At 36.4% G+C, this 13,645-nt stretch overlaps 1 protein-coding gene across 1 annotated transcript in view; it reads left to right on the forward strand.

Moving 5' to 3' along the window:
- Positions 1-13,645, forward strand: part of SLC1A3 (solute carrier family 1 member 3) — a 63,586-nt gene that overhangs the window by 16,179 nt on the left and 33,762 nt on the right. The window contains exon 3 of the mRNA XM_005508016.4: positions 3,060-3,197. Coding sequence (XP_005508073.1) covers positions 3,060-3,197 — 138 coding nt within the window. The remainder of the gene's footprint in view (positions 1-3,059; positions 3,198-13,645) is intronic.

The following is a 13,645-nucleotide window of genomic DNA, read 5'->3' on the forward strand; positions in this document are numbered from 1 at the left end:
CACACCTTCCAAAGCTTTAGTGCCTCCTACCAGGACTTACTTCCCAATTTTATTTTGATACTTCATCATCGTGCCTATCTTTACATGATCACTGTATGCTGTTATCTCACTCTTTAAAACCCATTAATGTTGTTTCTGAAAAGTGAATTTGAAGAAGTCAAAGCCACCTTGCCAAGTTTCATTTTCCTGTTTCAGGTTCATAATTTTTGTTGGTAAAAGTTTGTTGGACAGGATCTAATGCCCCATATCTAGGTGTTTAAGCTCAGAGCTGAAAACAATGCTTCCTCTCTATATATACTAAAATCAAGAGAGATTGGTAAAATCGTGCTCTTTTCCTTTCATTATCACTCACTAGAATGAGGAAATAATTTGCTTAAATTCCTATTATGCTGCCAAGATCACTGTGTGAACACATCTGATTTTCTGGAGCATCTGTGAAACAACTACTCCTATACCTATTTTACAAGTAGGGAAACTGACTCAGAGGAAGGTTCTTATGGCTCAGGCATGACTGCATATAGATGTATAGAGGTACTAAGATTAAGACTGAAGAATTAATAACTATTGGGTGTTGACACAGTTCATCAGAGTACACTATCAGGGCACATTTTTTCCGCATCACAGAAATTCTTTTTGTAAACTGCAATGCTGGGCAACCCTGTAATTATGCACGGAACACTTTAGGGGAAAAAAAAAAAAAAAGGTGGGGGGGCGGAGGAGAAAGGCACAATAATTTTTGGCTCAATAGGTTTACAAGGAATGTCAGAAGAAACTTACTGTCACTACCATCAGTACTCATTCAAACGGCCTTCTCAAGCCCTGATTCTCTCTTAGGTCATTTAGTGCTGCTTGGACAGTAGTGGGCCAGATAATCAAGCCCTTATAGTATAGCATAAGGACTAGTTCTTATAGCAGCCTCAGAAACCCTTCCTAACTTCAGTGAGGCTTTGTACTAGTGCAGAGATTAATTCATGCGAAACTAATTGGAGGACTGTGGCCTAAGTAAGAAACTGGTCTAGCTCTATTTGCTTGTTCTCCAGTTGTCTAAATGTAGTGCTCATTAAGTGAAGAAACAAAGGGTCCAGATGGATTCTTTATATCTGAGAAATGTGTTTCCCATATAAAAAGAAAATAGTGAGTAACACTGTGGTGGAATTTAAAACCTTATTGAAAATAAGTGAAACTCTAAAGCACTTTTTTAAGTCAAGAATCATTCAGAGGTTATTCCTCTATGCACTTTATGATCTACTTTTACCTAGAAAAGTGAGTTATGCAAAATGCACTTTGACTACCTGAGTCTATAGAACAAGAATGCAACTAAAACAAATGCCTTCTAGTCACAACACTCTCCTCCATAGTGTGAACTCCTTACTTGGTTCTAACTGTGCTCTAATTGCTTTTCTCTAATCCTGTAACAATGAGATTTTCTGTCCTCCACAAGTAATTTCTCCACTTCTCTAACTTAACCAACCTGCTGAAGTCCTGAACAGCATGATCAGACAGACAGGCGTCACTAACATGAGAGTTATGTCTGATTCCTTACATCAGCAGGTGGCAATAAGCTAGTGTGGGAGGCATAACAGCATATTTTAGCTAGTAAAATTTGGCATTAAGATATTATCTGCTGTATGGATGTGCCAGTCTAAAATCTGATTTTAAAAAAAGCAAATCCACAAAATGATTAAGAACTGGAACTAGCAGTTTCCAGAAGTGTTCAATGTTACAGCATTTTAGGGATATAACCAAGTTCTAACATGATCCAGAAGTGAGTTTCAATGCTCCGCTTCCTAACGTCACTGAGGATGCACTTTCATGAAAAGTTTTAGGAAACCTAAGTATGCCTATTTGCCAAAAAGGGTAGTCTCACTCCTCTCAAAGGCACAACTCTGCCTATTCTCTTGTGAAGGTACCAACACTTCTGCAGCCATGCAAACAAACTACCTCAGGCAATTGACCTGGCTCAAAATTAACATAGAAAAAGAAATACTTTTTGCAGCAGGATCAGCTCCCTGATCCAACTTTCTATACAGCCACAAGTGCCAGCAGTAGAAAGTGGGGAAGAACATGGAGCCAGGAATGGGAAGGAGGCATAGCTGAGTTTCACCATCTGTATGGGTAAGGTTTTTCCAGATAAAGCCAAGTGTTGCCTGGCTGGATAGGGAAGACTTATATTAGACAGGCACCAAATCATTTAACTTTCAATAAATTGTAACTAATTATGTCAATTAACCAAAAGAAGCAAATAAAGCAGTTGGCACCAAGTACGAGAAAATATCTACAGAGTTCTAGCTGAGAAATTTAGGTTGCTACATGTCAGCCAGCCTACAGCTTCCATTTGTAAACATATGTCAAAGACCATTTATCTGTTCCCAGCACAGTAAATGGATCCAGACACTCCCTTACTCCACTCCCTCACTCCACTCCCCGAGGCACTGAAACCCACCACTTAATCATCCAGTAAGACCTTCCAACTCCAATTAGCTCCTCCTTTGCAAGTGCTTGTGTTTCTGAAGCCAGGCATGTGTAAAGCTACTTACCTCCTGATGCTGTCTTACTGCATGAAGACCAAACCACAAGGGGATTCTCAAATAAGTCTGTCCTGGTTATGTCATCCAATCTGAAGAGCACCAACAGGATCAGGCCCCACAGAGTAAACAGGCATGGACAAGACTCTGAAGGCTGGTAGCTAGTATGTATATGGACTCATATATGATTATGCTCAAAATCCCAGAATTCAAAGCACTTGGCTGCCATAGCAGGGACTGTTTCCTTTTCATTAAGACTCAAGATGTGCCTTTTACATTAATCTAGATTTTTTAAAATAGCAGAACAAATGATCTTCTGAATCTGTGACAGTGAAAAATAATTTGATGGCTTCAGTAGGACTACTCATAACAGTAGTTGCTATTTGAGAGAGCAGATCAGAAGTACAGTCTGGGGCATAATAAAAACTGCATGTTGCAATCAGATACATCAAGTAAGTACTCTACAAATATTCATGTTCAGATGTTACTACTACTTTAGAAGACTAAGTTATTATATCTTTTCTGTCTCTTCAGGTGTAATCCTTGGATTTTCTCTCCGATCATATAAGATGAGCTATCGGGAAGTCAAGTACTTTTCATTTCCAGGAGAACTACTCATGAGAATGCTGCAAATGTTGGTCCTGCCACTAATTGTATCCAGTTTAGTCACAGGTAAAAAAAGAAACAGTTTTGGTTTAGTTTTGTTGTTTTTGTTTTCTTTTTCTTTTAAATAATTTGGTAAAGATGCATACACCAAATCATTCAAAAAGAAACATTCTGTGTCCTAGAACTGTTATAAACTGCAGAAAGAGATACATTTGCTATTGCTGTTTTAGAGACAATGTAACAAGAGATTTGACTCAATATACAAAGAAACTAAAAGATACCTTTCCCAATTCCAAGACTATATAACCGTACAAGTTACCACATAGAGCTGCTACGAAGCTGACTCTGTGTTCCTCTTTCTTCTCTGACTTTCTGAATAGATATTTTCTTCACAAGGTCCTGTTGTTATCAAACATAATGTATCTCAGAAAAACAGTTTCAAGACTCAAGAAAGTTTAAGCTATTTATTGTGGGCAATAACCTATGCCTGTAAACCCAGAGCTGTAAAACATATGTCTATCTCCTCATCTTTTAGAAACAGATTAGAAAAAAATAAGTGATGGATGGGATAGATTGGATAGTTTGGAAGGAACTTCATTCCATCCATTCTGGTGTCATGTCTTCTCATTAGCAACTCTATTAAGCTTCACACCCTCTTTACTAAACTGTTCCTTGAGCTAGGGATATAATAAGTAATTTATTATTATGATGTATGCCTTGCCATTCCACCTGTTTCATGGAAGAGCTCTCAGATTTTTAATGAAAGTTCAGGATATGCCTGTGGTGTATTTTTGCTATTAATTGCCAGAAGAAAAAAAAGCAGGGACTTTTGTCTATCGGCAAATCAGTGGTACAGCTTGGAGAACTTAACCAAAACTGCCCACTGTGCAGTCTTAGGATCTAAATACTTAGTACACTACCTTACTTTTCAGAGGACCCAGAGACTATAAGCTGTTCTCTATTTCATTGACTTTCAAATAACATAAAAACCTCTCACAAATGCGAAGAAGCATCAAGTCCATCTTCATGAATACCAAAGACAGCATGCATGTATGTAAGCTCTTAATGGAGCACCAGAAAACCGGGGTATTGACAAAATCATTTGTCTTTCCTTGTCCAAGGAAAAAGCAAAGCTTGTTTCGATACACACATACTGTATGAGTACTGAAAGCTTAATGGACACTGAAAATTAGAGAGAAATGTATAAATCTTGTAAGGAAAACAACTACAGGTTTTATCCCAACCAGTGTATAATTCTGTCACATGCCATATGCCCTTGTCCCATGTATTTGAAGAACTTCCCAGGCTGGCAGGACACTGACAGAGCCATTAAAAGTAGAAAAGGAGAGACATGTACCTTTTTTGAGTGTCAGTTGAGAACAGCACTGCTGCTCCATTTTGTAGGATGAGTTATTGCAGGAGAATTTACCACCTCAGTTCCTTGTATCTGCATCCATATTGGTTCTCTAGAAGAACTCAAAATAAAACAAACATTGCGGTAGATCATCCTATACAAATATTTGAATTCATTTGCAAAATTATAAGTATCTGTAAGATTTGTGTTATTACCTACAAATGCCTGGTAATGTTAAGTGGATTATTCTTAGAGTTTCCCTTTGAAGTAGAGATGGTAATATTCAAGATGAATAGCAACACTTTAGCCAAGCAAGGGACAATCAAAGAAAACTCAACACAATTCACAAATGACAGATGTTGTTTTTAAAGATGCTCTGAAATACTTGCTGCAGCACTCTCACACTCAAATAAATATATGGGTATTATTGCATATCTAAATTAAAATGAACTATAACCTTTACAGGTGTAATACTATGCAATTTTATACATGCTATTGGTTTCCTTTTTAGACACAATAGGATACTTAATTTGATAAAAATCATATGCTTTTCAACTCAGTCCTAAGATCAGTCTTGTCAACCATCATCCAAATCTCTTATTTCCTGTATTTTGTTTGGCAAAGCCAAGTGGATACCTCTTAACTAACCTGAAAAATATTCCTCCGGGGTCTTGTATGCTGATAATAGAATTTCTTCTTCCAATTGTTAATTATTTGAATAAATATTTTTGTTGTTTGCAGGCATGGCAGTGTCTCCCAGATATGATATTCTGGGTTTCCATTTGTATTTATGTAAGTGTGCTCAATCTAACCAGTTATGACACTATCAGAACTTGGTCTTGGAGGTATTAGAAATAGGCTGGGGGTGTTTACATTCCTCCATAATTTTTATGCATGTCAAAGAAATTAGAACAACTAAAACAAAGTAATAATTATAGAAGCTACGGGCTGTTATGTAAGTGAAAAATTGAGAAACTGGAGACTTCTGCTATACAGGTAAATATTTCTGATGGTTATTCACAGACACTTGGGAAATAAATGATAAAATGTGTAGTCAACCCAGTCACAATTCCCTATAGTCTGGTTTGGTGCTTTTATTAAAGAAACAATGCAGAATCACATTCAGAGGTTTTTTACTCACGTTTGTGTTATGCCTTACCATTATTGCACGTGGCTCAAGCAGGTACATAGTTTAGTCCATTCTGTCTTCTGATATGTATGTTACCAGGCAGGTACTAACATCTGCTTGGGAGAAAATAGAGGTTATTTGCATACCTTTCACCATCTTTTGCTGTTTATAGGAAAATAAGATTATACAAATATATTTATTTTTTATCTTTTGTGGTTTAGACACAAATCCAAATGCATACTGTATGCTAGTCTTTATTCTCTACAGTCTTTTAAATGCAACAGTTCATAAGTCAGCATTCCCAATCACTATGTCTTACAAAGTCGAAGGCAAAATTAAAGCACAGTATAGGGGAAGCAGCATAAATAACCAAAGAAACAGATGACATTCCCATTTGGACTATTTTATGGCCAAATCTGACCCAAATTCTTATACAAACAGAGGGTTGACAATTTTTTTCCATTACTGTTTTGAATTTGCTGCAGTTATAGGAGTTCAAAATAGTTTATACCTTCTTATTTCATTATTTCCTTTCAACGTGAAGCATTTAACACAAACAAATTGCTTTACATAATTATTTTAAAATATGCATGTCCCTAAAAGGTATATGAAATAAATATATATGCATATGATAACAATTCAGCTGCAAGATTTGCACCAGAATTAAGAGCCCTATGCATTAGCATTTTATGAGCTGTTACAGCAAGATCACAATGAAATTGAAATTCCAGGCCTTAAAACTGGCCCACAAGTAAAGTAGGATTAAATTGTGTGCACTTCTTTCAAATTTCTTTGTCTGGTAGAGTACAGCAAAGCATAAAATGCCCAATCAAGATCAGAGACTAATTTTTGCTGCACATTGCAGAAACTGTAAGAAAATAGTTTATTTACTAATAAAATTCAAACTGAAGGAAGATAAAGGGAATTTAGAAACAGTGAGGTCCACTGGCTCCAAGAAGATTATACAGCAAGTCAGCAATAATAGAATCAAACAAATATCCCAGTCATGAATACCAGTACAATGCACTGTGCGCTAGATGATAATGCCTGTCCAAACTGTCAATGGGAATAATGCTAATAACGTACAAATGAATTTTAATCTCACACCAGGATTTTGTGTGCAAAATCTATTCCGTACAAACACAAAGACTGCGAATCTTCTTACACACACAAAATAAAAGAGGTTGTGTAGTAAAACAGTTTACCTGAAAGAAGAAATACATCTTAGCATGTGGTTTGTAGTATGCCTTTGTTTGCATTCCCTCCCCTTTTTAATCTGAGTAATTACATGACTGTCTTTCCCCTTCCTAATTCAAATAATAACATGACTGTCTTTCGTGGATTCTGGAAGATACAGAAACTTCCCTACCTCTGATGCAGCCTTTCAATAACAGACTACAACATTGACAACTGCAAGAGATGCAAGTGACTCTCCTTTGGGCAGACTCAGAGACGCAAGGTTTTGTCCCCAGCCTTTTTCAACATTTTCACAGTATTCACCACTTCAAAAACTATAGAAAGTGTAGACAAAGTATACAAAGCTGGGATTTCCATGTGTTGATGCCTCTTAACTAACTAGATGTACGTATGACGGTTTTGATTTCACCTGTCAAAAGAGTGCGATGAATGACGACATTGTTAAAAACAACCACTAAAGAACATGGTCTATTCCCTCACTGAGATGAAAAAAAAAAAAAAAAAAAAAGCAAAGAAACAAACAAACAAAAAAGAAACAGCTGAACTTGAAATAGTCTCCAAGCCACTCCCTTACATAAGTCAGGAAAAACGCAGCATCCTAATATGAACAGATTCAACTCCTAAAAAGCCAGACTTCATGCAAAACAATGTATGCATATAGACTGTGGAAAATTAATGCTGTGATGTGTTGCATAACCTTAGGCAAATCATGTTTCCCTCTTCTATCTCTGCTTTCTTTCTCCTTACAGATGTAGTGCTGGTGAAGCTTTTTATAGCTACCAGGCAGGAAAGAAGGTGACTGTATATAATAGAAATTTTAGTGGACATACGCGTAGATTAAGTTGTCACAGATTAGCAGATGCAAAGTATGTAGCTGTTTTAGTTATATCATTGTAGAGATGGACATAAACTTCCACAAATAATTTCAGTAAGAATGGTATATGGGGCCAACACTAAGACAGTTGCTGTAGAAATATTACATCCAAAGTCACCTAGTGACTACAGCTAGCTATGATGGTGTCACCAATAATCAAATATGCATAAATGGAACATATTTTTTCACTAGATACAAGCGTTTAACAGGAATATGTCAGCCATGAAGTTAAAAAAAACAAACCACAAAAATCTCCTAAAGTCAACATGTGGTGTGATGGACCTAGACTGCATTGTACGACAAGGAACTCTTCATACAATGGCACAGCCTCCCCCATACAAACAGCAGCTGTAGCCAGTCTTTTGTAAAGACTTAGTTCTAGATAAAACTACAGTCTCACATTATTAAATTTAGAAAATAAGCTTTTATATTTGCCTTTCTAGTATTTGGAATGAGACAGTAAATGACCCATCAAGTGTAACTCAATGCAAATGCTGTTAAATATTATCAAAACACATATCCTCTTGTAAATTATTAGTATTTTTCATTTTGACAATTTTAATATTCTTTATTAACATACAAAATTAATAGCAGTAAACATAAAAGGCCAGAGTTTTGAATTGGCTCATCCTGACCCCTCACAACAAAGTACACAATAGGAAGTTCTCATAGATACCTGTGCATCACCTCTTCAAAAAAGAGGCTGAGAATTCATCCTGTGTGTAGTTTTGCAGAAGCAGAAGCCATACTGCATGAAGTCTCTGTGTAGTTTCAGTGTTCTCCTGTCTACTTGCTGTCAGGTCTACTACAGAAAAAAGGCTAACACTTACTACGAGGTCCCAGGTGCTGTCTCACATTCATCAACAAATGTTTATGTTAATTTCAACAGGTAGAAAGCCCTCTATTCAGCAGGTTTCCAGAGAGGGGAACAAACACTTTGGAGCCAGTGTTATCCTTCTCCAGAAAGAAAAAGGAGGGGCCTAGCAGTAATTCCCTTTAATTCATTCTGACAGAGCAAAACCATAACTTGGTTATGGTTGTGAAACATGTTGGGTACTCACAGCAAAGCTGCAAGCCAAAAATATTAACAGAAGTCGGTTTTACTCTTCCATGTTTCAGTATTAAGAAATACATCATTCCTCATTCAATTCATGTAGTAATACATAAAAATTGAGAATCAGTTAGGCAGTGTTTGCTCAATTTAGCTGGTCACCAGAGCAACGAACCCATTTTCCAAATTCTAAAAGTTTCAATTTTTCTGATTTTCCAAAAATACTCTCATCTTTTGATGTCCTGAATAAATTATTTTAGAGGTCAAAATAATCTGAATAACTCCAGCGTGTAATGACACTTGGTATAAAATAAAATTTGATTATACCTTAGAAAAAAAGAAAACTTAAGCGTGATATACAGCATCCAAAATCAGAAGGTACACAGCAGCGTAGTTTTTGAACTTGTAGTCTCTGCAAGCAATAATGTTCAAACAGCAAAGGTATTCAAGAACGAGGTCTGCAATAATTAAAGACAGCAAAACTAAAAAAAAAAAACCCTCTAAAATCACTCAAATTTACTAGAAGCTCTCAATTAAAGGCTGATTTAAATTTCATTGCAAAATATGTTTTTTTTAGTGGACTGCTACTTTCATTTGTTTCACAAAGTAGTGAATAAAAGATTGTTACACACTTTTATTCAGTTTGCATTCTGCATGAGATTCCAACTGAGCTGATAACAGGTAACAACCTCTCATCTATAGAGACTTAGCTTTGCTTTTTAAAATTGCTCAAATGCATAACATCAAAACTTTGCTTACTGACAGTCAAGTCACTAGCAAAACAAAAAGCCAAAACTTTTTGGAAGAACACATAAGAGTTAAAGCATCTTTCCTGAGCACTGATGAACCACTCTGTAAATCCACATTGTCTCTTAGCATTTCTATTTCAATAGAAGGCAGAAGGACTAAAAATATCTCGGGGACAAGTCAAAACAGTGTTTTCAGTTAAATACAAATAAATACAAATTGATTAAAGAAAACCAGCACACCTGAAAATTAAAAACCTCAAAAATATCCTCTACCCTTATTTTCACCCCTGATTTTTTTCCATGTTTTGATAATGGGCAGTTGTTGACCTCTAATATATTATTTCCATTTAATCCTCAAAATTAATTGCTGGATCTCCTACATGGTATCCTTCAGCCATGTATTTGGTTGATAAACTTCTGTAAGGCAGATCCATCATTATCATCATTACTGGAAGCAAAGATAGTGAATACTTGTCTCTTGATAGTACTGCTGGGGGTACCACCTGCCTTCTGAACAACAGAGAGTGAAGGAAGTCACTGTGCACCACAAGAGATACAAGACTCAAGCCTTGAGTCTGGGTTCCAGTAAGATGTTGGGTTGTCTGGAAGAGGAGGAAGGCTGCCCAGACAGCTGTCCGTCCTGGTAGCCAGCCACATGACACAGCTCTCACTGGTGATGGAGGATAAGAATGAGAAAACTCAGGACATAAATCTCCAATGATTTGTTGAGACTGCAGATATAACTAAGGACCAGCAATATCTGGGATTTCAGTTGCATCAGCTACAACTCCTTTCATCCAGACCCGCCTTTAATGCCTATTTTTTCTTTACTTTCTATTCCAGGCTGTTACTGAATATGGTCTGTATCCTCAAGTTCAGAGCTTGAGAAATAAATGCAACAAAACATAAACAATGTTGTATATGGCATGAAGACCCTCTCAAAAGATATCACTGCAAATATTTAAGAGCTTGCCTGGTTGCTAGAGATTGCTTTCCAGTTGTGTCAAGTTCCTTTTCGTAGTTGAAAATTTTTTGCTGCTATGTGGCTGACATATGCTAAAATACCTTTTCCTTAATCATTTGTTGCAATCTTGTCTCCAGATGAGTGCCTGAGGCAGTCATGAACACAGCAAAATGTCTACCTAAACCTTGAATCTCTGGAGAAATTGCCAGCCTTTTTTAATTGAGTGGAAAGTCTCTCCATGTGAACTTTTTCAGGCTCACACAGTCAGATCTGGTTTTCTTCATGTGAGTGAGTTCAGGGTCCTGTTATACTGCTAAGTTAAATACAAAACTCTTGTAACTTAGCACCAGTTCCAGAAATAACTGTTTTTTGTGATGATGGCTTATTCTGGAAAGCATCAGTTGTGGCTAGGTCTGGGCATACTCTGCCACTTCTATCTACTGCTTCAGAAATTTCACTTTGGCCAGCCTTATCACACTTTTCCCCATTTACACAAAGCCTTTTTCTTCTGATTCTCTCTAGGACTTGATCTTAACAGGTTTGACTGAACGATATCACTGACACATATCATAGCAAAGTTAATTCAGTTTAACTAAAAGCCCATCTGTGTGTCTCTGGAAGGTAGCAAGTGCCATCTGAATTCCAGAAAAGGGGAAAAAGACATTCCTACAGGTTCCTACCTGTTCTCAATGTTGGCTTTTCTTGAGTTGTCTGTCTCAAAGTTTATCAGATCAACAATTTAGCATTTTTGATCTTGGTCAAGTGTTCATCATTGTAAAGAATAGTATTTCCATCTGAAAGAGGGACAGTGAATTCAGTGCACACACAGATTCCTCAGAGATTTGTACACTTATCATAGAATCATAGCATCATATAATGGTTTGGGTTGGAAGGAACCTTCAAAGGTCATCTAGTCCGATTCCAACGTAGCAAAACAGGGCAGTTGAGTACACCACAAACTTTCCATTCCTGCTACTGTGAATACAGTTATACCTAGTAAAATGACAATAAAAGCACCTGGGATGGCAAGCTTAAAAATTTTGGTTCCTCATCTCACCAGATAAAAGAAGTTCCATGTATTTCTTCTGTTGACAGTATCTTGAAAGGACCTTTTTCTCTGCAAGTCTATCAAAGCCAGTTATACCAATGTTGATCTACAGAGGAAAGTAGAAACTATTAGGATATAGAAAGACTTGTCTGGTTATTTATAAGGCCGTGTCATGTGGGAATTAAAAGAAATAATTCCTTACAGTTTCACACAGCTGAATAGCAATTAAGTTCTAATATTGAGTAAGAAACGTGCAAATAAAGGAAACAGTTGAGTACAGAACTTTCATGCCAACAGAAGCTTTCAGATACTAATGTTATTCTTAAAGACCTATCATCTCTGGAAGTCAAATATCGAAGCAAATTAAATTCCTGGCCCCTAGTTGTGATGAAAAGGTCAAAAATAGATCCAAACTATATTCTGAAAACTCAAGAGTCATACAACAAAGAGCATTTATTTGAAAAAATGTTGGAGTTTAGGATGTTCCAGTATTAGGAGAGCATGACTTGCAGTTCCTGAGTAGCAGGAGTTATCAGATCTGTTGTTAATCTCTACTGAAGAGTCTGAAGGCCTCTGAGTGTATCACAATTTATGAAGAGTTTTTGAACTAAGTACATTAACACAAACATTTCTTTAGGTGTCTCAGTTAATAATTTTTTCAGGATAAGCCTTCAATTTGTAATAATGATAGGCTTAAATTAATGTTTTTTCAGATGATTACACCTTTTTGTCCTCAGATGACTATACCACTAGCTCATTACTGGTTGTAGATAAGAAAAAGAAAATTACAGCACAGTACTAGAAGTACAGTATTTGCACTAGAAGTAACATACTGATGCTGATTCTTTCCTCCATAAACAGATCTCTTATTTTCTCTCTGCTCGTATGCAAAGCTGAACACTTATTCTGACATTTCACCACCCACTTCTAACTTAGATGCAAATACTTAGATATTATCAGAGGTTCTGCAGTGAATATAGTTTCTTTTCAGAGCTAGAGGAAAAAATAGGTTTTGGTCAAGAGTTCACCTAATGAATGGCTGTTTCATTAATGAATACATTCTTGCACTGCAAATCAGCTTTGTCCAATATTTATGATTGCAGTACGTCTTAACTCCCCAAACCCTGAAAGCAAAGTTAGAGAGCATTACCTTACTATGCCTGGCTAATATCTGTCTCAAGGCTAATGAAGCTGTGTGAAGGGCCCAAATCCATAAAGAGAATAAAGCTTTCAAATTCAAGATAGGATGTTCAATAGTTTGTTAAAAAGTAAACAGGCTTCTTTTCTGTTCTGCAGAACAGTCCTATAGTAACAGTGATCTAAAAAAACCCTCTTCCATCCTTCTAGTTTTAAATCAGCTGATATTTTCTTTTCTTTGGTACCTCAGACCTCTCATGTCCTCAATCCTACCTGCAAGCAGATGATGCCCAGAAGGCAACTGTATTACAGTTGAATTGTGGAAGCCAAAACCTACTTTTCAGCTGCACTTAGCACTGTAACATCCTGGAAAAGAGCTGAATAATATTATTTAAAAACACTGATTGCTACTGTGAGGAATTCCAGAGGAAGCCTTAACCTCTTTCCATTGCCTCCTACAAGTCTGTAAGGTATAAAAAGACAAAGTAAAAAATGTACGGCTTTGATGTTGCAAGACTGTAACTGAATCAGTGACCCAAGGTTCAAGAGGTCACTGAAACAAAGAAGAGAAAAGAAGGAAAACAAAAGCCTCTTCACATGAAACTCCAATTCCACACTTTCATAATGAGTTCTCAGAACAGCCTTAACATCATTACTGAATTGTGAAAAAGAAGCAAATTATAACGACAATTTAAACTGTAATAGACTAATTGCAGCTAATGTAATGCCTCCTTAGTATTCATATGGCATATTACCAGAGGACCTCAAATTCACAAATAGGAAGCATTTATTTTTCCTGAAGTTGATTTGATTGTTACCCACTAAATTCTTGGGGGAGATTTAGGTTATAATTAAATTATCATTTACTCTTATTGTCCATGAAAAAAAATGGAAAAATGCTTATGATGTTATGCATTAAAATGTTCTTATTTATTATTAAAATATTAACTTATGGGTTATAAATGATGCTATAAAACATATATATTGTAAAAGATGCTGCTAGGTCACAAA

The sequence above is a fragment of the Columba livia genome, chromosome Z (assembly GCF_036013475.1).
Source record: "Columba livia isolate bColLiv1 breed racing homer chromosome Z, bColLiv1.pat.W.v2, whole genome shotgun sequence".
NCBI classification, from domain to species: domain Eukaryota; kingdom Metazoa; phylum Chordata; class Aves; order Columbiformes; family Columbidae; genus Columba; species Columba livia.